Below are 25,474 nucleotides of genomic sequence, written 5' to 3' on the forward strand. Positions count from 1 at the left end.
CATGCAGACATCCAAACAAAACCTTTTGTAGTCACCGCTAATAAAGAGCTGAGAGTTGGGGTCAGTTTAGAATCTCATAGTAACATTATCCTAGGAACTGCTACTAAGCTGGTGTTAGCAGTGAAGTTAAATACCATCAGAAAAGACTCTGGGAAGGAGAAACTTGGAAAGAAAGGTAATGTCTGGCAGCTAAAATGGCTGAAATAGACAGCAACTGGCTTTGAACTTGGTTCCAGTAAAACCTAATATGGATTGGTAAACCTGAGTTGGATTAGTTTGTGGACAACTAGGAAGATTGCCAAAAAGAAATGTTTGGGCACTACCTAAGAAGTGTGCTGAAATGGAACAAGTGTTTGTGGGGCCTTTCTGTTCACTGCAGAAGGCTCTCAGTGAAGTTGAAAAGGACAGAAGTTAATAAGATCAAAGATTTACCTGCCAGAAAAAAGCCAGCAGACAAAGAGCTGCCAATCAGATTAATGCAGAGATGCTGGCCAGTGTAACTTTAAGCTCTTTCCACAGAAATGGGTGGGTATGTATGTATGTATGTATGTTAGGTGAACACATATGTTAAATTTACTGTAGATCATAATGTACATGCTTTACATGCATAGAGTTGACTGGATCTGAAAGTTGGACTTTGGAGAAAAAAAATGTATTTTTGAAACACTATCTGAAGAGGTGGGGTGGTGGTGATGGTGATGGTGGTGGTGGTGGTGTGGATTTTCCCATTTTGATGCATGAAACATTTAGAGAGCCCTGAAGCCAGGAAAGTAAAACTGCTTGACCATTCTGATAAAGCCTGGCTGAAATGGCTTCACACTGTCTTTTATGTGAATAAAATGGGGGGAAAAACTGGACAGTTCTATGGCCTTGCCTTTTACAATCAGATCCTCTTACAATGTACATATCCCATCACAGTTGCATTCCTGTTTTCAAGATATCCAGGCTAAGAACAAATCTACTTCAAAACTGAAGAAGGTTTTTTTTTTGGAGGGGGGTGTTTTTAATCTAGGGGTAAGTGGAAGTTCCTGACTAACCTTGTTAAGCTTGGATGGGAAACTTCCAAGAAATCCCAGAAGAAGGCAGTGGCAAACTACTTCTGTACTATTACCAATAAAATTCCACGGATGTGTTTATGAAGTCATCAGAAGATGAACTTAACTCAAAGGAGACTTTACTTTTACCTTAAAGGTAAATAAAAATCCATGCAACATTCTTATGCCATTATATTATCGTACACCTAATAAGCTAAAACAAAAACCAATATTTTAGCCCACTTTAGAGGATGACACATTCATCAGACGTGAGTATTTCTCTCCTGACACTAATTCCTTACAGATGTTGAAAAGACGAAGTTAGCCTGTGAATAAATGAAATGTATTCATTTTGTGTTCAATACTAATATCGCCTTCCAGGAGCTAAGAAAACACAAACACATCAAACCATATTACAGAAAACCAACCAAGCATCAAAAACCCCAATAAAAATAATTCAATAGCACTTACACCTGATCAACAACAAAAAAGACTCTTCAAATAGTAGAAGCTATTAGAATTAACTTAATGAATGTTACTTTAGAATTACAACAAATTAAGATGAAAACACAAATTAAGATGAAAACAACTGAATTCCCTAAAGCCATTGTGTTTTTTTCTTCAGTTTTGGGCAAAAGTTATCATACATTATGAGCTCTGAGTATGAATACATCCTAAGGAATCCTTTGTTATTCTCTATCTATAACAGGTAGTCCTCGCTTAACAACCACAATTGGGACCAGAATTTATGTCACTAAGTGATGCAGTCATTAAGTGAATCCAACCTGATTTTATGACCATTTTTGCGGTGGCCGCTAAATGAATCATGCAGTTCCCCATTGATCTTGCTTGCTAGAAGCCGGCTGGGAAGGTCGAAAATGGCAATCATGTGACTGTGGGATACTGTGATGGTTGTAAATGTGAACTGATTGCCAAGCGCCTGAATTGTGATCATGTGACCACAGGGACGCTGTGACAGTCGTAAGTGTGAGGGCTGGTCATAAGTCAGGTTTTTTAGTGCCATCCTAAGTCCAAACTGTTGCTAAACAAATGGTCATTAAGCGAGGACTATATGTACATCAAGGAGAAAAATACACAGGTATTGTATATTTGAATGTTCACTTCCCTAATTTATTTATTTATTTGATTTATATTACCACCCCTCTCCCCCAATTTATACACATTTCTCATTAATTGTTCTCATACTTATACAGGAAAATAAATATTCATATAAAAATTGAGTATCACAAAAGACTTTGTACTGAAATCATAGCCTCTATCTGTGAACTTTGTGTTTCATAAACAATTTTCAATTTATTCAATTATTTCAGGTTGACTGATCGAAAGACTGAAACAACTTCTCATGCTGTGTGTATTTACTACCATTCTTGTTTGTACTATCTTTCAGCTTGAGACATAAAAAGTAAAGATCAAATGGAATGGCAATGGCTTTCATTTGCCAATCCAACTTCTGCTTCTTCCTTCTCTTGGGATTTTGCCTTTCCTTTATGGCTATGAAGAACAAGAAAGCTTGTTATGAATGATGTGCATTTTCAATGTGCTACTATAAACAAAACAAAGCACACACACACACACACACACACACTCACCCCTTCAGTCCTGTACAAATGCAAAGAGTTTCAGATGTATTTTAATGGCTGAATGTAGTTTAATCTTAACTAAACAGCAAGTATCTACTTTTTATTTCCGGGCATCATGTACTAACCATTTTCATCAAAGCCACCTTGCCCAAAAGTCTTCTCAGCCTCAATTGCTGGGACCACCGGTTCATAGGATTTACTTGTTTATCTAGGCACAGCAGTCTCTTGGAGATGGGTGGGAGAGATTAAAATGGGCAAGATGGAGGGTGAAGCACCATGAACATGTACATTAAAAAGGGGTGGGGATTGCATCACAGCATTCTCTCCACCGTGTTGCTGATTTTGCTCTCTGCCTGCTGAGTCTTATATTCTTACCCACACAAATATATTCTGGCTATTCTTTTAAATATTCATCTAAATCTGTTCAAGGCATTTGGTAATACATGTACAGTAGCTGAGTTCAGCCCGTCAGTCATAATGTATAGCATATCAAGTGCCTGACAGTAAAAGCCTATCTGATAATAAAATGCCTGTTGGGTTCTGGTGTTCCCTGAACTTGGCTGTTTTCCTGCAAATGTTTTGTTACCAGATGTTTTGTTAGGTAACATCTTCAGTGCATGGGAGAGTGAAGTTGGCTGGTTGTTTATATATAGTAGATGGTCCTGCCAGTCTTGATGTTAGGAAAATAAGGGAAACTGCCTTATACCAAATCAGAACATTGGTCCTTATTATTTCATATTATCCATAACAAGAGGTAGATTTCAGAGGTCTTCTTAGTGCAATTTGGACCTTTTGCGTGGAAAATTTGTGTTTTATATATTTTGCCAGATATGAAGTATGGCAATTTGTTTGTTTCTTCAAGTGCAAATTAAGCTAGATACAACTGAAGCTTTGTAATCCTCTGTCTCTTTATTTAAACAAGTTCTGACCATTTTATTTTATTGATTCTTACTGATCGTGGGTAAGGGATTGCTGATAAACAATTTCTTAGCTGTCCTTTCAAAACCTACACAAAATTATCCCAGTATAATTTCATGTTCCATCTAGGGGAAATTAATATTGGTTCCTTTTCATTTTTAAAAAATTATTTAGATTAAAATTGATATTGATATTCAAGAGCACTAACTCCTGTGATCAACAGGAAACAATGAACAGAATAGGCTCAGCAAACATTCTATTAACACTGCAAAAGAAGCTCTCTGAACTAAAGTTCAAAAAGAATCCTTGCATGGAGAAAAGCATAATCCACACATACTATGTGTGATGCATAACTTCCAGTTTAATTTGGCTCTAAACTAAATATAACTAAATAAAGCAACCTAGTAACTTGGGGGTAAGTTAAAAGACAAACGTGAATCAGGCAAAATCCAACTGGAATCATCAAATTGATTAGGAATATCAGTTCAATTTGATGACTTGAATCAATTCAGAAAACTGATATGATTCGAATTGGAAATTTGAACTGAATGGTCAAATATGAATGAGATTCATATTTTGTACATGATTCAGAATATACACAGAAGCATCCAAATCGTCTGGTTCAGTTTGATCATCTGAACTGATTTTTTTCTGATTTAACTTTGAAAGTCTATTCTGCACAGCAATTCATTCATATTTGAACTGAATCTCTAAATCAAATATCGGCACAGCTTTGTAACTTGAATTATTGCTGTGTAGTTTACAATGCAGTTGAACAGTATGAATCATTTTGCTCATATCTTACGGATGGATCTCCAAAGCTAGACCCTGCTTTCTCAGATGGGAGAATAATGCTTTTACTTTGGGTAGTAGCGTTCTAGAAGTGTCCTTCTAGATCCATGGAGGGGGAACCTCGCCCCACTCCCTCTTAGTGATCATGCTGCAGACTGCTGCTTCAAATCAGCAAAATGCACTGTGGGGTGTGTGTTTGAAAGAGGGACAGACAGACAGACGCAGACACACACCTGGAATATTCACTTCATGTGGCCATCTATGGCAGGGTTTTTCAAACTGGGTTCTGTGGATCCCTAGCGTTCCATGAGAACTTAATGGGGTTATGTGAGAGACTAAGGGAGAAAAAAAACCAAACAACTTTAATATATAAATTTGCATAAATAAATTACAGCAAGCCAATAGTTTCATTGCCAATTTTCTATCACTAAAGCTTTGCTTCTTGATCAGAGGTTTTGGGAAATTATTATTTTTTACCTGCCAGGCTCTGTGACCTAAAAGAGTTCCCATCCCCCATGTTATAGCATTGAATTACTCCCCCAAAGCTTCTTTTAAATGGTTGAAAGTCTTGTTCTATGGAAAACATGCAGCACTTATGTAACATTCTAGCATTTAACATATGCTTGAAAGAAATCTCAGTCCTCATCTATGCAGTTTATATTTACATTACAAGTAGGGGCTGATTCCTTAGCTTCTGCACATTTAGCACCGGAAGCTGGCGTCTTGCGCCTTGTAAAGCAGAAGCTTCTTTTGCACAATGTCTACCACAAACAGGCAGGGGGCAGAAGCATATAATAAAGTTCCCACAGAAAGCAGCTTCCTAAATGCTTTGTCTTCCTGATCAGATCAAAATCACTCATAAGGAAACAGTTTGCGGATGGAAAAAGGTGATTTTCATTTCCAAGGCAGTTGACTTGTCCTGCATTATCAACTCAGCAGTACCACAAACACAGTTAAAGGTTCTCTCTCATACAGAAACTTTAGATGAGAAAATTTTAAATAGCTGAACTCTACTTTAAGTAGCCAGTAAAAAGATAAGCAAATGGAACTATCTATATTCCAGAGTTCACAAGAAATCACTATTATCTTTCAGCACCATGTCAGCAGCTTTGATCTGGATCATTTCTGAGTAACCTTAAGGGGACTATATCAGAGATGTCCATTTTCCCCCATGCAAAATTTCATTTCCCCTTAATATTGTGGAGCCACTGCATTATTCTTAGGATTCTGTTTACCAAGCTGTCTTATTAAAATAGTGTTTCTCCAGCATATCTTACATCAAATGTTTTTCCCCTCACTAATGCCATTAGTGCAGCAACAGATGCTGTGGAGGTGTAATCTGGAATTTGTCCCCATGGCTAAATGTCATTCAGTGATTGGTAGCATTTTTATTTATGTCTTCAATTATTAAAAAGCATGTTATTGCAAATTTATTTATTTATTTATTTATTTATCAAATTTTGCCACTGCCAGGGACTCTGGGAGGTTTACAATAAAACTAACATTAAAACAGTGAACATACAAAAATATAAATACAAATTACCGAATATAAATAGAAGATAAAAGTAAGTATAAAATCCAAGTGGCCATAAGATCTAATTCAGTGAGGAGAGCTCTAAAGCACCAGCCACCCCCAGGAAGAACTACTCCCCTTCAGTCTCTTTAAGCCAGATCCATTCTATTAGTTCACAGGGGACTGCTGAATGCTAGTCAATCATAACCAAAAGAAATTCAGAAATATAATCAGTACACTTGTAGTTCTGTGGCTGCCCTGCTGCAAAGAAAGTTATCCCAAAGGATAAGGCCAGGAAACTTCTTCTGTTTATTAATTTTTAAACGAGTTTCTGAATCTTTTCATCCTCGTTATTTTTGACTGAGACTCCATTTTCAAAGCTAAACAAATGGTTATACTAGTTAACAAGTAGTATTAATCCCAGTTCATAGTGACACTGTTATTACTGACTGAGAGAGGAAGTAAATAATACATTATAGCACCTTAAATTGGGAACTGTTGAACTATACTAAGACGTGACTTGGAAAGGATGCTACATAGTGACCCTGTGATTAAAAAAACAAAACAAAACTGCATAAGGTGGGGAGAGGGGAAAAATCTCTCAAATACCATCCAGGAGGAAGGCAATAAATTGCTTGAAAACAATAATTCTGCTAAATAGCACAAAATGATGGTAGTCAGGAAGTTTGATAAAATCACACAGAGCAATACAATGACAGAACAGTAAGATATCAGCCTTCCTGTTGTGAACTGCAGAAATCATCTCTGCATTGTTCCAAAGAAGCTTTGGGTAGAAAATGGCATACTGCACTGGTTATCTCAGCATAGGTAAAGGTAAAGGTTTCCCTTGACGTAAAGTCCAGTCGAATCCGACTCTAGGGGGCGGTGCTCATCTCCGTTTCTAAGCCTTGGAGCCGGCGTTGTCATAGACACTTCCGGGTCATGTGGCCAGCATGACGACTCGGAACGCCGTTACCTTCCCGCCGAAGCGGTACCTATTGACCTACTCACATTTGCATGTTTTCGAACTGCTAGGTGAGCAGGAGCTGGGATTAACAACGGGAGCTCACCCCGCCGCGCGGTTTCGAACCGCCGACCTTCCGATCGACAGCTCAGCGGTTTAACCCGCAGCGCCACCGCGTCCCTCTCAGCATGAATGCTTATAAATTGGAAGAAATTATGTTCAAGATATGCTCATCAGATGGCCTTCAGAATGGCTTGCTTTTGCCAACCGAACTTTAGAATCATATTTGTTTGAACATATTCTTCTACACTCTAGTAGATGAAAATAGTTTCTAATTTGGCTAGTTAAGAAAGATAATGAGGGAAGTAATGATTTTATCATGGGTGGGACACTACAAATATTATATATATAAAATTTCCCACTCATTTCTGAAATACCTGGTGCCTGGGGGAAGGGTACTTTTGTTTCTACCTATGTTTTTATGGATTACTGTTAGCCACCTAGGGTCCTCATATGAGATAGGCGGCCATATAAGTCCTGCAAATAAATAAATAAATATCAGCAATCTATCATACACACACACACTTGCAGCTGAAGAATGCAACATGTGAGATTTCCCATTTAAATTGATGGTCAAATCTATTTAAATTTGAGTAGAATGAATTTTACACATATATGACTGCATGTTTTTCTGCTTTATTTATTTATTTATCTATAGAGTTTACATGGCTGTTTAACTTGAACAGTGCAATTCTGGGTGGGGTACAAAATCCCTCCCAAATAAAACAGTAGTCAATAAAAAACAGTAATAATCACTAACACACGACCTGGCTTTCTTCTGAAAGTGGCAAATGTTTCCACATTCTCATGCTAGTAATCTGAATTCAAATCATACCTGTTTCACATTCCTACCCTCTTCCAATGGGAATTTACCTTGGTGCCAATGCTTGGGGAAATAACCACAATTTTAAAGCCTTTCTAAAGGCCAGTGGGAGTCAGGATCAACTGAACATTGGGGTGGGGGTTGGGAATCATTCCAAAGGGCAAGCAGCACTACTGAAAACACATGCCATATGGGTTGCATCAGATGGCATTGTTTCAAGCAGAGACAGGCAGATGTCCTTAGGGACTGGTAGATAACCTGGTCTTTTGCTATGTAGAGCTTTGTAGATGACAACCAGCACCATGAATTGCACCCAGAAGCTGATAGGAAGCTAGTGTAGCTCCCAAATAGTGGTGTTACATGGGCCTACTGAGGTGTACCCATAACCACCTGTGCCACTGCATTCTGGACCACTTCTAGCCTCTGGATGGTCTTCAAGGGCAGTGTTGCAACAGTCCAATCAAGAGGTGATTAGGGCATGTGTCACAGTAAGTAGAGCCTCTTGATCTAGGAATGGGTGTAGTTGGCACACAAGACAAAATTGTGCAGAAAATCTCCTGGCCACAGCTGCCATCTGCTCCTCAAGCAGGAATTCTCCAGGACTCACAGGATTCTCTTTGTGAAGGTTGTGCATTAGGTCTCAGCAGGGAAGTGCAACCCATCCAGAGCCCAAAATAGAAAATCTCCAGTTCCAGGAGGTCCAAAATCCACAACCACTCAGTCTTGGCAGGGTTCAGCTGAAGCCTGTTCTTCCCTGTGCAGACCTTCACAGCCTCCAGATACTGGGATAGAACCTCAGCAGCTTCACTTGTAGACCCAGGGGCAGAGATGGACAATTGAGAACCATCAGCATATTGATGCTGCTGCACCCCAATGGATGACCTCCCCCAGTGGTTTCATGTAGATTTTTCAAAAAAAGTGGGGAGAGGGTAGAGCCCTGGAGAACACCGAAAAGCAGGGGTCAAGAGCTAGATCATTCTCCCCCCAAAACCAAGTGGACCTGGCCTTTTCACATTAAAGTGCAGACTTCTAAAAAAATCCATAAAAAATTCTAAAAGTAAAAAAACACACACTAAATTAAGATAGTCACGGAGGGTTTCCTTTAAAAAAAATACACTTCATATGCCAAGTAAGGGTTTTTCTTTTAAAAGGTAAATAAACTTTCCTTTCAGATCAGAGGGAGACTGCTACTTTCAGAGGTGGGAATTAGATGTCCTTCTACCACCTAATTTCAAAAAGCTACAAAGGTGGGCATGGTTTTCTCACTACTGTTTGCTCTCTCTCCCTCCCTTTCTCTCTCCTGAAAACCACTGCTTCCTCTGTCTGGAAAATACAGTGGAGAACAAAGTCCAGATATCCTAACTTGTTTTGTTTTTCTACAATGCTGATAATTTCTTGTTTTTTGAAATTCTCCTAAGCAAGCACAAAGGAGAAGCTACAGTCTTTGGAGTTCAGTTCAGCAATGTGTATCTCCATTTGCAATATGGAGTCAATACATACAGTATATGGTGTTGCTTGAATAAGCTATATTTTCAATCTCATTCACCAAACATAATTTTCTGAGCAAAGCAATATATATATGTGTGTGTGTGTGTGTGTGTGTGTGTGTGAGAATATGAATATGATTTTATTTATTTATTTTTTATCCCACCTTTATTATTTTTATAAATAACTCAAGGCTGTCAACATACCTAATACTCCTTCCTCCTCCTACTTTCCCCACAACAACAACCCTGTGAGGTGAGTTGGTCTGAGAGAGAATGACTGGCCCAAGGTCACCCAGCCAGCTTTCGTGCCTAAGGTAGGACTAGAACTCACAGTCTCCTGGTTTCTAGCCCAGCACCTTAACCACTAGACCAAACTCAAACTCAAAATCAAGTCCTTTTATAGTGCAACAAATAGATATAAACTGAAATACATGTTCAATTTTCCCAAGACTTCTGTCTTTTTAATATAAATATAAAGGAAATTTATATTTCTACTCCTAGGTATATTACAGTCCCTTCCTTAAACATACACAGTGACAGAAAGGCATTCTAGGTGTTAGAAGCAGTTATTGCCTATTTGTCTCAGCAGATTCTCTGACTTTCCAGAATTCACTGTAGTGTGAAGTCGGGCCAGAGATGGACCAAAAAATTCTTTGATTTCCCTCATGGAAAGACAATGTCTCATTCTTTACAGCATTAAACTGATTTTGGGGTGTATACTTTCATGACTTTACAAAGGCCACAAAGACCACCTCATTTCAAAATCTATCACCACAGATCTGTTGAGGTCCTCCTGATACTGCCTATTTATTTCTAGGAAGGTAATGGCTCTATGGAAGCAAATGAAGCTTTTTGTTTCCCTAAAGATAAAAACATGGAATAATATTTTTAATAAAAGAATATAGGGAGAAGAAATCAGTTTTGAATTGAGATCCAGCTTTTTCCTTTCCCTCCCAAGATCAGGCCAAAGTTTACCTGCAGTTTATTGCTCCTTTGCTTACGCAAAAGTTACTATCTGTGTACTACTCAGGAGATATTACTTTGACTATATAATACTAAGATACTGCTTTTATTAAAGGGCTGCATTTTTTTCCCCACCCTAAATCCTGTAGTGGGCTGTAAGAGTAACCTTGAGGAACAGGAGAAAGAGCCCCAACCACACGACAGTCAGACAAAAGATATTGAGACAGAGGCAGAAATGTAATTTGAGAAAGCATCTCAGGCTTGACCCTCTTGAAGTTCTCTTGAAATTAAAGTGAGCGAGGGAGGAGACTCATTCAGACCTGCAATATTGGTGTCAACCCTCCAAGTCAAACCAGACTAGGAAACCAAAGTGATGAATGCTAATACTACTTTTACTATCAAGTTACAGTAACAGATCTTGCAAGTCCGAATATGCCTCCCTCCCTTTATCTTCCAGCATATTTAGCACACAAATAGAAACGGGAGAGTTTCTGGAGGATACACACATTGCCAAAAGGATGGACACTGAGGGAGCAGCATGGGTGACTTGCCAGGTGGGTACTATGTCTTCTTATTGGAAGAATATATCACTTACACCTGTTGCAAATGTCAGCCTGTTTCCTTGATGGAATGATGAAAATATTGGAAGCCAAACTTAAAAAAAAGTCTAATCAGGGAAGGTCAGAGTCTTATGGTGTTGAGTGGCCTCTAAATCTAGTAAGAAATATATAAGCACACAGGTATTCCATGGAAAGCTCTTAATGAAAGTCAGCAGAATGACTTGGAATACTATACCTAGTTCTGGGCACTACTCAATAAATAGGACAAGAAAAAAGCTGGAGAGGGTTCAGAGGAAAGGCACCAGGATGATAAATGATTTGGAGGCTAAGCCCTATGAGGAATGGTTAAAAGAGAAGACTAAGAGATATGATAACTACAAATACTTCAAGGGCTGACATGTTCCTGATGAAACTTTGAGTAGGACAAGAATCAAGTTAGGAGAAAGGAGATTCAGGCTGAATATTAGGAAGAATTTCTTCAAGATAAAGAACTGCTAAGCAGTGGAAAAGTTTGTTTAGAACTGTGGTGAGATCGCTTTTACTGGAGGTTTTCAAAGAGGGGTTGGATGGCCATTATTAAGAGATAGCTTTTGGATACATACATCAAGCACTCCTTTCTCACGTACATAATAAGAAGGCTGAAATAGGTATATAGATTTCAAAGGGAAATTTCTAAAGCTGCAGGAGGAGAGAGAAGTTGAAAAAAATTTGCAAATAATAGATGTTTTATTTGGAACCACTAAATTTGTGTTAAGGGTTTAGCCTTATTTAAGCATTTGCTTGAGTACAGCAGAGTGGATATGCTTCTACATCCTTTATGCAATCCTAATTTAGTCCATCAGCTTTACTGAAGTTCAGATTCAGATTCAAATGAACATTCAGTATGGAAAAGTCTAAAAGTGAAGGAGCTGGGTGGGCAGGAAAGAAAAGGACAGTTACTACATTCCCATCTATCCTACAGAATTTGCAGCCCTCGTATAATGAGATGAATGCATATTTCTGCTCTTAGATGAAATTCAAGGCAGCTTCAATAACAGTTCTCAGCTAATACCATTGCAAAAACTTCCTTCATTAACCACCCACAGCGATATCCAATGCCAGTGAGACGTTGAATGTGTCTTGACGTACAACTTATGCCACCTTTTTAACCTAGGCCCTAGGTTGTCCCTCCTGAAGACTCATTTCAGTACTATTAATTTGCTTGTTTGGTTTAGTGGCCCTCGAAATTCCTCATGATTTGTTTCAGGAAAATCCTGCCAACTTGTTTCATGTATCCCTCTAGGGAAAATGTGGGTCATAATGACATGCGTAAAACTACTATCAAGCTCCTCTAATTTTATGCATTAGGGCTACATATAAAAAGACATTTTTAGACCTTGTCAGTAAGATCAACAAGGAGTAGCAGCATAAGATCAATAAATACAACTCAGTCTGCAACATTCAATGTATCAGCTCTCAAAATATTTGATTCTCTTCACTTCTGACTAAATGCTTAGAACCAGAAGACATGACATTTTAGCTATTTATTAAGGATGCATGTTTCACCCTTCAATATGTTTCCTGGAGAACATCTTTCATGAGTCTTGCTATGATTCAGTCATAAAAGCAGCACAAATTTTAGGAAGACATAAGTATTCTCGATACCTCATAGGTAACTCCACTGTCGGTCCCAGCATCCCATGGGATCAGATCCTGAATGACCTTCTGGACCCATCCACAGTCTTTGGTGCACAAGTCTTCAGCAGAAAGCCCTACATTCCAGTCAGGGCTGGGGCCTAGCATGGTGAGGAAAGACATAAGGTGGCGTGTTCTGTCCACAGAAAATTCAGCAGAGGGAGCTGCTCTCCTAAAAGTAAAAAAAAAAAAAAGAGAGAAGACTAAAGTAAAGATTGCAACTTGAGAAATCACAAGCATGTGTGCAGAATGAAATATGGACAGTAAAACCCAGTCACAGCTGTAACCCACTGAAGCACTGCTGTGGAGAGAATCAAACCTCAGTTAATACAGTGCTTCTTACATTTAGGATCTCAGTTTTATGAAACAGATAAGGTAAAATAATTTATGTTTCTATAGAACAGTATTTTTTTCATTGATGAATCTGTTCAGGCATTAACAAGACTCAGGGAAAGGAGTCTGAGATATGCACTCTTATATCCCTGACCTGTCTCAATGAGACTTAGTAAGGAAAGTAACAATTATACATGACTTAGCATGGTTACAATGCTTCACACATACTTCTGGTGCCTATTGGTAGAAGGCTCCTGATGACATAAACCATAGTGTAGGAAGAGTGATCTTGAAGACCTTGCAGGGAGCTTAGAAAAGGAGGGCATGTCCCACTCAATCTTCCACTAGTACCTTTTAAAAAAAAAAACTGAAAATGGCTAGAATGTCAAGCATTTGTGTTTAATGAAATTACTCCATTCCTGGATTTCTTTTACAATTTTATTTTGACTTCACTTGCAAAAGAAATACAAGAATTATTACCTAATACTTACAGCAAGACACTTTATTTTAAAATACAGGCAATGCTGTTGAAGCATTCTCAAGGCACAGTGTCTGGATGAAGTTACCTGGGCTTCATCTAAAACACTGAGACTGGCAGCATATTCAAAACAACCGTTAGTTGGATTGTAATGCTCAAGCATGTGTGATTTATAGCAAAAGGCAAAGGATGATGCAGCCAAGCATTGTGCAAATTTCTGCCAAAATAAATTCAGGGCAATAAGCAGTACACTCTAATTTTTGGGACCTTGCCAAAGATTCCTTTAAGTGGAGGATATGTTGCCATATGGAACCAATCATGTTGTTTCAATAAATCTCCAAAGGTCTTCAGTGATTGACAGGCCATTTATCTGAGGATGAGGCATCCATGCTATGAACAAAACTAGTGCATTAGAAATTTACCGTCTATGCTAAATTATGCACAAACAGTACCTGATCCTACCGAAGCATCCTATTCTTGGCAATCATGACAGTGACATCTGGCATCTGCTCTACTCTCCAGGAAGGCAACACGGGTTGTACCAACCTGACAACAAACATGAAGGCCAAAAAGATAGGGTTTAAGAATGAGCCATAGCTGTACAGACTGTTGCAACTGCACTGTCATATGATGCTGCAAGCAGATAGAGCAGGCATCAGGTTTGACGGTACAGCCCGGCAAATTTCTCATTATTTGCCAGAAATGGCAGCCGTAGAATCACTGGAATGTTTGCTATCTTCTCTAAGTACTCTTCCCTGAGAAATGAAAATTGCCCATCAAGCTCTGTACAACATTGCATGGGCTTTGTAGGACATGGTGGTTTCTCAGCATGAGAAGCAATTGCAGGGAGCAGAACAGCAGCTCTCGCATTCTCTACAAGCAAGCATGTTTCTTAATGTGAACATCAGAAAAGTGCAGTTAGATCAGAACAAAACCTTGTCAGATCCTCTTCAGTTTGACAGTTCCATTCTTGATCTGGGGAAGACATTCTAACTCACTAGATTTCTGGAGAGATGTGACCTCCTTCTTAAAACTTTTCTTAAAACAAAATATTCTTTAGAAGTTCACTTTTTTGATGCTTTCCCTTCTGGTCAGTTTCATAACCAATTGTTTTAAGGCCTAGCCCTTTCAATGTTTTACCCTAGCTATGTAGTTAAAGTTATTTTGGATGCCTTCCCCATTTTGCTCCCCACCTTAAGATAACCCTAATATTATCCCTAAGGGAGATAATATTTCCCCAGAACTAAAATATGGCTGAGGCCACCCATAATAATTCTGTGCAGGGGTCTGTTTCCAAAGAGATTTCTCTTTGGGTTCAATTCCATGCCCTCTTCCAAGCAGATATCATCCTTCATATGTCCTTCTTGATCTTCTTAAAGCCCCTGTTCTGGAGAGCAACAAGAGAGCATAAAAGAGGATAGAATGATACGCACTTTTCTGAAGTGTGGAGGGAAAGTGTGAAGGGAAAGGAATGTGTGTGGGAATGTGTACTGTATCAAATAACACGGTAGATGAAGATCCAGGTAATGGATCCCATTATTATTCTGTGCCTGAGGGCATACAACTAAATGCAGGCAAATCTGAAGACTGGTTCTTCCAGCTGTAATGCTGCATTGGCTGGCTGGCTTATTTATTTATTTATAAATAACATTTATTAGCCACCCTACAGCTGGTCATTCTCAGGGTGATATATAGCAAAATACAAGTAAAAGCCAAACAAATTGCAATTTTTATTTATTTGTGTGTTGCGTTTTTGCATCACTTGTCCAGTGATTAACTATTACAGCTACAGCTTTAAAAGAGTAGAACCTGAAACAAGGATTCTAAGAAAAACTGAACATAACTCAGAAATAATACATTTTAATAACTGAAATTCCAGTTCAGAGTTAAGGAGGCCCATTGTTTGTATGCTACAAATTGTACTGGAATGTCTTCAGGAAAAGATTTGAGACATTTCTAGTGAGTCTGGTTTTCTATAAAGAAATGTTATAAAAGTAAGATTGTAGCTAGGCTTTTAATTTTGCAGAGTACATATTTGCAGAAGAATGTGACCATAGATAATAGTTATCCAATTTCTTTCCAAAAGCCTGAAAAAAAATCAGGAGCAAATTCTATTCTTTTGCCTGTGCTTTATTGTAAAAGTCTCCCCCATGTTGTTGACCATAAATGGGTATGCAATGTTTAAAATGGAAATATCCAAAATGATCTATACTACAGTATATCTTAACTGACTGTAAAGCCGTAACATCCAATGAAATATGCCATTTAAGAAATGTCAGCTCTTCAAATATCGATAAAAATTCAGTTCAACAAATAAAGCTTTCATGCACCATATTTCATTCAGCAGATCTGAGGTAAATGCTGGAATTGCTGGCCAATTTCAGTAAAGTTGCATTTACTGGGGAAAAAAAGAGAAAGCACATTCAAAGATACTTTAAAATTAATCCATTTCAAGAGTAGTGAAGAATTTTGAATGTCTGAAAATCTTTCAGGAGTATACTATGGAAAAGAGTATATATTAAGGCACACTACAGGAGTGAGTTTGTTAGTAAATTCTAGTTTTTGAAAATGGGAAGGTCTCTGTATATAACATGATTTATTGATGATTTGAGAAGTTTATTTTTTTAAGTTAAAAGAATATGGCAGATATTAATCATTATTCTGACCGCTTACCTACCTATATCAAATAAGTATAGCTGCTTTCCCCCCTTTGGGTGGGTTGGTCAAATACCAGTATTTTAAGAAGAAAACTCCTGGGAACTCACGTTCTGGCTTTCCTAAGCCTACCAATACCAATTCTGTCTTTTGTTTTCATCTGAGACCTCCTACGTGAAAATTTGCTAACACTGTGAACCAACACTTGCAAGACAGATAGGGCACCATAAATGCTATAGATGAAAAGACTTCTTCTGTCATCTCATCTATCACCTGGCAGCTATGATAAGATTGCTTTTTGCTTTTAGTGGTGCAGTCAGTCTAATTCTAATGTCTCAAGCCATTAGTGTTCATTTCTGTGCTTTCCTTGAACAAACACGTCGGTCCACCATGAATATCTTGATGGATTGAAGAGCACCAAGTGAACTAAATGCTAAGGTTTTCAACTGATTTAGCAGGCTCAGGGTTTCAACTGCAGAAATCAATTTTAGGAATGCTGCAAAGGAGCAAACTCCAACTGAAATCAATTGTGTTTGCTATAGAGTCAACACAACACTGCCATTTCCACAACACTTCTGGAATATGCTTCTGAAACTAATGGACATTTTGCAGTTGTATTTTTGAATGGAATACAACTGTTAATGGTTTGCTTCAGAGCATGATCACCTTTATCAATCACTCTCTATAAATAGTTTAAATCAGAATGATCAACTGGTGACCTGAGTCTTTTTTGTGGTTTCCAGAGCTCCTCAACTTTTCACTGCCAAATTCACGAATGAACCATGAAAGAGCAATGATGCAGATTTTCACTGATTTGCAGCTCCGTCTAGTGACTTAACTAGGTTACTGCCCTGCCCATTGCATCTCTCGACTGTCAAAAGATAAAGTTCAGTACCTTGTATCATGGCCTCCTTAGAGGACTCTCAAAGAATGAAGATGAGTCTAGGGAAGAAACTGAAACCAGTAAATGCTTAGAACCAAGGTCTAATTCAGGTGGAAGGAATGAGTAGCCCTTTGCAAGTGTAGTGCCTCCAGTCTAAGCTGCTTATTAGTATGCTTTTAATCAATCTTTAAGCACACATAACATCAGCATTGCCAGGTGAATAGTCGGAAGGCTGAGAGGCATAAGATTGCACACCTACAATTAAGAGATCCTTAGGAATAAAATTCTATTCAGGAATCAGTATTGCTTCTGAGTAGACCTGAAACATTTGCATTGGAAAGCAACTTGGATCATGGAAGAATGTCTTCACTGTGGATTTTTGTACTTGGCTTCTTGATCATGAATCATATCCTCAGCTCAAACTCTTAGATATAAAGCCAGCTTGGGCGTTTAGAACTTTGATTTTACTGATTCTTGGACTCTTTCCTACCTCGGTTCTCTGCTCCATATCTGCCTGCTTATTGTTTAGTGGAAGGAAATATTTAAGCCTAGCAAATCTCATCTGTTTGCTACCTATACGGGTTCCTCAGAATACCCAGCATGTGAAATATTATTCAACCATCTCCCTATTCACTACTTTTCAGTTTTAATTTGTTTTTTTTTTGGGGGGGGGTCTGGTTTCTCAGGCATAGGTCTTACCAGGAAGCAAAAGGAACCAATCATACCACATAGCAATTATGGAAATGCTGTCATTCCCCCCGCCCCCCCTTGATCATCCATCTCTGTTTCACTATTAAATTAAGGGATAGAGGATCTCATTGTGAAATTGCACAAATCTCAAAGCCTGATAGTGTACTACCACACCCTCCCCCTGTGTATTTTAAAAATCTGCAATACACACTATAAAAAAAGGATATTGACAAAATTGTTTCTATGCATGTCTACAGGGCTGCTAAATAAATTCTATCACATTTAATGAAGCATATTCAGAGTTAGTGTAAATAGGATTGCAGAATTAAGCCAAATAAAGCAGAGAAGAGATAACATTTTCAAGAGAAACCACCCCCCCTGCATATTCTATCAAGAAATGTCATTCAAAGCTGAAGAAGTGAGTTGCATGGATACAAACAAACAAACAGCACTTTTATTTATTTACTGTTTATTTCTTAGATATCCTTTTTGTAGGTGGAAGATAAAATCACCAGGACAAGATCTTATTCTGTCCTGTAATATAATCTAAATGTACCATTCACCGTAAAAATAATCAAGCTTCCATAGTTTAATACTCAAAAAAAAAAAAAGCATCCATTAATGATGTATTCTGAAAGGGGCCAAGGAAGCAAAATGGGGGCAGAATTATACTTTTCAAGTTGATACGGGTCTTGCTCAATAAAAATAAATGAGTTGTGTCAGGGGAAGAAAGTATAATCTCCCAAATGAACTAACCCCTCGTTGCATGCCGTCCTTGTTATGGGGTGGGGGGGGGGAGAACGCTTCTTATTCTTTTGTTCTTCTAACCCTTTGATGGCTTAGAAATAGTTTAAATCCCTATGGTATTGAAATAGGGTAGAACAGGGGAAAGGTACAGGATAGCACAAACACTTGATTCACACAGGAGCAAACGAACAAATGGACTGAAAAATTGGTTTTAAAACAGTTCTCCTTATTTCCATAAATCATCTATACCTCATCAATACTAGCCTACCCTGGCCCTAAATTACCCTTAACCCTGAAAAGGTGTTTCAAGGCTTGGATTCATCTCTCCTGCATCTCTCCACCCGCTCTCTCCTAATTCCCTCTTCCTGCTGGAACATAACTTGGGAGGAGATGCCATCCTTTGCTTGGCAGTTCCATCACCCAATCATCACAAACCTCTAGTCGGAACTAAATTGCATGATGGGTATGTATTACACCCACCATTTATACAGCAGCTGGAGGTCTCATTGGAAGAGCCTTCAAATGTAGCTAAGTAATAGGTTAAATAAATAAAGAGCTCTGTTGCTCAAGGACAAGTGGAGAAAATTTTTAAAAGCTATCCACAGGATCTGAGGATGATACATTTGAACAGTTGGCCAACACCTGTGCTATAAATTGTTACATTAAAGATGGATAAGTTGCCACCTCAAGGTTCATATGATCTCAAAATCCCCTTTTTTGGCCCACAGAGCTGCCTTTGGTTACAGCTGCTAAAAATTGGTGGCAGTTTCTTTAGATGGGAAATACACAAAAACTGTATTGTGACTTAGCATCATTTTAAAAAAAAAATCTCCAAGGGCCCAAAATTCTGTCCCTAGCTACTTTGCACTACCACCATGCTTATTGTGACCCTGAGCCACCTACAAATTGTTAAGTGCAATCCACTGGCCATCCACCCTTACGTTAGCTGAATAAGAAGACTTGATGTTTTGCTCTAGACAGAGCAATACAGACATAGATGCCTGAGAATAAATCCCAGTGAACTCAACAATTTTAGCTGGCCAACTGGCGGGGCATTCTAAGTATATGTGGAAGTGCCTAAGTGATTGTAGCAGGTCTGTTTCCTGCTTCAATAGCCTAATTATTCCCTGAAATAATTAGGTGCTATAAAATAGATGGGAGGCATTCCATTCTTTATCTTGTCTACTGTAGCAAAAGAGCTAAGAGCAACCTTCCTCCTCTGGTGCACTTCAGATAAAGGAAGACTACAACTCCCAGACGTCCAAGTCAAGAAAGGCATGGAGAACGTGGTATCACATGTGAATCTGTGCCATCCGCTGGCCTGTAAATGTAGGGCCTTTCCATTTGTCTTTTATGAAATGCAGGCAGGTGTTTTTCTCTGTGAATTCCCAGTGTTTCCATATATTTTGAGATGAAAGAAGTATCTGCACACGAATGATTTCAGATTGCTTCATGCTGGGGACAAGAAAATAGGAAAGTCTGTGACAGGACAAAGCTTCCTGGGTCAGCAGTGTTGACAATGCACTGGTGAGAATAGTAGGAGGAAAATGATGGTGTGCTAAAAGGAAAATTCTGAGTGCTAGCCAGGGGTGTTGAAAGAAATCCTGCAGTGTGCAGCAGTAAATCTGAGAGCAAAAGTTTTCTTCTTTGCTAACTCCATGCACATAGACATGCACACACGTAGGCACACATACATAAATAGCAATTGTTCAGCATGTATTTGATAGGAGTATGGTGAAAGACAAAAGAAAACTTGGGATAGGGATGATTGAATGTGATGAAAAGAGAAGGTTTATAGTTTGCCTTCACAGTAATATTACTGAATACTGAATACCGAATACCAGCAGTATATTCAGATGCCTTCCATCCTCATACTCATTCCGCACAAATATAGTGCCTTCTAACGGAAGCTCTCTGTTTCACAGAGTTACAGGTCGGTCAGGCAAGTTTTGTTGAGATAATCCTTGGGCTATGAGGAAAGTCTATCAGACTTTTTCCTGACGTACTGTGCCTCTTCCTGCAACAGAAATATAAGGTCTAGAAACTGGCAAGAAATTATTTTGTTCTTCTTCTATCTTCCTTTTCTTTGTGCAAAACAGAGGTCAAGGAAATAGTTAAAGTGCTGGAATTATTTTGCCAAGAAGAACAGATTTCACTCCCCACATCCTTTATAGTGTACAAAAGGAAACACCGTGTCTTTCAGTCAGGCTGAGCCAGTCTCAGGATGGCATGGGCGGTGGGGAGGAGGTGAACATTTCACTAAGGCCTACAGGACTGCTTTGAAATATAGTCAAGGCTAAAGGGCAAAAATAAGAGCATTTGTTGTGTTTATTGTAAACATAGTTTGTAACAGCCCACAAAGAAAATGAGAGCTGGTTCTCAGATTGGTAAGAAACCTCATTGTCTTTCTAAAATAGTCAACAGGTGCACTCTGCCTCTCCTTCACAAAAGAGACAAGACTCCTCCTTGTGTGGAGGTGGAGGAGGAGGAGGAGGACCACCTTTCCACCCAAATTTGCCTATATATAGGTTTCTCATTTGAAAGTAGAAAGCTTGCCAGATTATATTGCTACTTCTTAAGAAATCTTACCAATCAGACCTCTAAGAGACTTGTTCCTCAGATTAATCACTTCTAGTCCAGGTTGCTGTATTAACTGTTGTTCTTTCAGGGACCACTGTATTCTCCTGGCAGTCATTCAGATATCAACTCAAGGATCCAAAAATGTCCCCCCTTGCAGTCATAGATCATCTTTTTTTTTTTTTTTTTAAAGTGCTATTTGGTTGGCAGAGCTTTATGTTATGAAGACAATGCGCTCAGGCAAAATGTAACTATTTTTAAATATTATTTAATGAATGTTTGGACAAGTAATTTGCTTTACTTTGATTAAAACTAGGATATAAAATCTTTAAGACATACAGAAACTGCTTTAGAAGCCATTGCTGGCCATCTGCATTATATACTGATATATGTCTGCAGATGGAACAAATACAGTATCTAAGGAGGCAATATGAAATTAAACTGTGCTGCCTCAGAACCAGGACAGAGTTGGAGGAGGAGAGCTTTAAGTTGTGATTCTCTGAGCCTACAAATCTCTGTTGTGAATCTGGAAGACATTGGGGGTGGATTCCTTGAGACATTTGCTTGCATAACTCAACTGCATGTATCACAATGAAACCGGCCCAAAATATGGAATGGTAATCCCCTATGTCCATGTACTTCTTATCTTCCTTCTGTTTTCTCTTTGCCATTCCTCCAGGGAGTCAGAAAGAGGTGCACACACTGGTGATATTAGCAATGCTTCTCTGGAAACCTAGTGCTATTCTCTAAATGTCCGGGATGCCTTAAAGCAAGGGACAAACCTTTCCAAAGGTCAGGAGTCATATCTTGCTTCCAAGACCAGCTGGAGAGCTGCAGATGATATCACAGAAAGGAGTCTGGCAAATTATTGTGGCCTGTTTTAAATTTTAAGAATGGGAATGGAAAGTCTATGAGAAGCAAACTACTTTTATGCCCATTTCTACTTTGAAAAACCCTCAATCTCTCCCCCGCCCATCAAAATGACCAAAATTGTGCTACTGAATGGGGCAAGAAAAATTCAGATCTCAGAAGCAAGCTTTACAACTGTGTGTCTGTCTGTCTGTCTCTCTGTGTTAAGAGTGCAAAGTCCACTTCATCCTTATTATTTTTAACAAAACAAAAATCATGCCACCAAATGTTGGCAGGAAAATCTTAGGGCTGCCAATGGAGAGATAGGGCTCCATATGGTTTATGACCAAGCTGCTCCTGCTTTAAAGAGCAAAGCTGTAATATTTCATCCTAGGCCCTTTATTTTCAGCAATCTATACTTCCACACTTATACCCGAGGCTGTCACTCACCTGGGTGGATTGTGAACAACTGCATCCAAGCTACTGAAGCAAGAAAGGCATTCTATTTGAGTACTCTTCTGTATCCTAATTTTGTGTACTGTAATATGTAGTATAATGGAAATAGAAGTAGCCTTTGCACAGTAGTCTTAACCTGCCAAGTTGCATAACAAAATTGGCACAAAATATATTGGGAGAAGGAAAACAAACTCTAGGTCTGTAATTGAGCTCAAAATAATGACAAAGTATCGTTTACTGTTGTAAACTATACAAAGCAAATTAAAAAAAAGAATTCAGAAAGACATTAGAAACAAAGGCAACAGAGAAAAAGGCAGTCAATACTACATCCACAAGATTTACACTTGTTTATGATGAGTATAATCAATAGAGAAAGACAAAAGTAATTAGCTATGGCCACCAATCACTAGGTCAATATACAGTATGAGACTTATTAAGTACATATGAAGATTAAAGCAAGGAATATAGTGCTTGACTCAAGACCTTGAAATACCTCAGTACAGTGACTTACTGGCCATTGGAAAGGAAAATGACTAGGCTTTCAAGTTCACAGCCTTCACTGCTTCACTCTCAACATCAGTGTTTCTCACCCTTGGCAATTTGAAGATGTGTGGACTTCAACTCCCAGCATGTTGGCTGGGGAATTCTGGAAGTTGAAGTCCATAAAAAGATTTATGGAAGACAGAAAACATCTGTATTTATTTGGAATAAAGTTCAATTTATTTAATATTTTTATTCAATTAAGTTAAAGAACATACTGTTCATGCATTTTCAAACAAACTATTTTGAGATTCATGTGCTATTGATTGTTATGAGACTATTAGTCATGAAGCCTTTTTCAGAGGAAGATGCATTAGTTAAGGTCCTAGGAAATATCAAAACAGATACGCATATTCAAACTACAGGTGTACAGAATCCATCATGGCACAGCAGAAGGAATATTATTCTGCCAGTGTTTAATCCATGGAATGCTTTCCACTGGGCATTGTTCAAAAGAGTTAAGGCCTCTTTTGTACTGAGGTATTTCAAGGTCTTGAGTCAAGTGTGATATTCCTTGCTTTCCTCTTCAAAAGAGTTGAACCCTTAAGTGAGTTAATAGAATTCCTATTGAGACTTAAATGTTGAGAGTTTTGTGAATAAAATAACTCACATTCAAGTCGATTAAGTTGGCTAAACTGACTTCCGTGAGAACCATGAAGAGCTGACAGTCTTGCTGGCTAGCAAGGCAGCTTTTGCAAGGGAAATTGCAGCTGGATGCTGGATCCAGGCCATCCTAATCTCTCTGGAACAAAGGAGAGATCAGAATGAAGGAGAGATCGTTGAGATTGTTCATGTGACTCTGGACAGCTGTTACTCATGAGTAGACCATGGAAACTGCTGTTTTATGGTCAGCCTAGGAGCAAAGTGGCTGGGAGTTGGGATTACATCAAGCTCACACTCACAAAGCAGCCTTATGGACATTAAGCTCGACTGACCCTTATAACTTAATCACTTCTTTGGATTGATTTTTTTTTTACTTCTTGTATATTGGAGAGATTATGACCTTTCAAATGGCAAGGTTTTACCATTTTTATCAGGTGAGTCTCTGCCTCCTTAAAAGATGACAGTGTAAATCTGATTTTAAATGTTTTGAAAATATATGATTTTCTTGGACTACACAGAAAAAGGGTGTGTAGTATATGGATTTTAGAAAGTTAATAACAGATTAAGGAGCCAGAAGGATTTGGAATTATAATTTTGAATTAATTTAATTCAAAATATAATATCATTAATATTATTATGTCCTCGTGGGAAAATGGTGATTGCTTTGGTTTTTTTATGATGAGAAGACCTTGAAGGTTGGACATTACAGGGAGCCAGAGGATGAAGAAACTGGAGCAGAAATCCTTAGTGCAAACTTTTGAATACTTCTCAGCTCAGTTACTGTGTAGAATGGATCAATTGCTTGAGAAACTGGACAGAATATGCTCTAATGAAGTTGTAAAACAAGAACAAGTTGTAATGGATGTCTATGAAGTTAATCTGAAGGGGGATTTAAATGTAATACGAATGAATCTGATGAATGACTTATTCCCTAAAGGAGATCAACAGACACCAAACTAGGAAACTGATTTAGATAAAAAAATTTTCTGGATACACAAAAGAGCTTTGCTAAGGTTTGGAAAGACTATTTTAGAAGTGACAAACAAAAGGATAAACTTTACCTAACAGACGTACAGAAGAAATCTGTTAAAGATTGGAGGATTTTTGCCTGGATACACAGATGACCAGCAAATTACCTCTGGGGCTTTTCTTGAAGGGGTTAAAGAATAATTTTAAACAGGGAAGATTTATAAGATTGGTTTGTTTGACCAGGGTTAAAAGAAGAAAATAGTTATATCTGGTTGCCCTTACTGGACTTTTGCTGACAAAGAATGACTGACAAAACATCTGGATTTTGTTTTTTTTCTATCTAAGAGATGAATTATGGGGAGAAGAGGGATAATGTTTTAATTAGAGATGGTGATAAGCAACAATACTAATATTGTTTTTACCTGCTGGGATGAAGGGGGAAGTTACTTCTTTTTTTTCTTTTTCTTTTTCTCTTTTCTTTCCCACCCTCTTTTCTACATTTCCTCCCATTTTTTGTTTGTTTGTATTTTTTTGTAGTTTGAATTGACTCTTATTCTTCTCATTTACAATTCTTAATAAAAAAATACTTGAAAGTGATTAAGTTGGTTGAACAAATTCAGCTGTTCATACAAGTAATGTGTTATAAGAACATAAGCACAGCCCTGCTGGATCAACCCTAGGCCTATCTAGCCGAACATTTATTTATTTATTTATTTTCTATCCTGCCTTTATTATTTTTATAAATAACTCAAGGTGGCAAACATAGCTAATACTCCTTCCTCCTCCTATTTTCCCCACAACAACAACCCTGTGAGGTGAGTTGGGCTGAGAGAGAGTGACTGGCCCAAGGTCACCCAGCCAGCTTTCATGCCTAAAATGGGACTAGAACTCACAGTGTCCTGGTTTCTAGCCTGTTGCCTTAACCACTAGACCACTTATGGCCTCACAGGGGCCAACCAGATTCCAGTAGGAAGATGCACCCACCTCCTACTGCTACTGCTCTGGAACTGGTTTTTGGAGACATGCTCCCACAAATGTGGAAGTTAACACTGAGTCTTGGCCATCACATCTTGTAATTCCACAGGTTAATTATGCCCTAAAATAAATACTTTCTTTTTTTCTGTTCTAACATCTGTTCTTTTGTCAAGTCTGATTTTTATATATTTGTTAAGGCCTATGTTCCTAACTAACTGAAGGAGTATATCTGAAGGAATGTGAACTAAAACATGTTTATTAATCTCTTCTCCCCGCCTCCATTCTAGGATTTTATGGGTCAGAATGACTAGCTGGGTACAGAAGATGATT

At 38.4% G+C, this 25,474-nt stretch overlaps 1 protein-coding gene across 1 annotated transcript in view; it reads right to left on the bottom strand.

Annotated features, from left to right (window-relative positions):
* Window positions 1-25,474, bottom strand: part of SPON1 (spondin 1) — a 343,853-nt gene that overhangs the window by 13,178 nt on the left and 305,201 nt on the right. The window contains exon 8 of the mRNA XM_063289510.1: window positions 12,360-12,561. Within this exon, the coding sequence (XP_063145580.1) occupies window positions 12,360-12,561 (202 nt within the window). The remainder of the gene's footprint in view (window positions 1-12,359; window positions 12,562-25,474) is intronic.

This window comes from Candoia aspera, chromosome 1 (assembly GCF_035149785.1).
Source record: "Candoia aspera isolate rCanAsp1 chromosome 1, rCanAsp1.hap2, whole genome shotgun sequence".
Lineage (NCBI taxonomy): Eukaryota > Metazoa > Chordata > Lepidosauria > Squamata > Boidae > Candoia > Candoia aspera.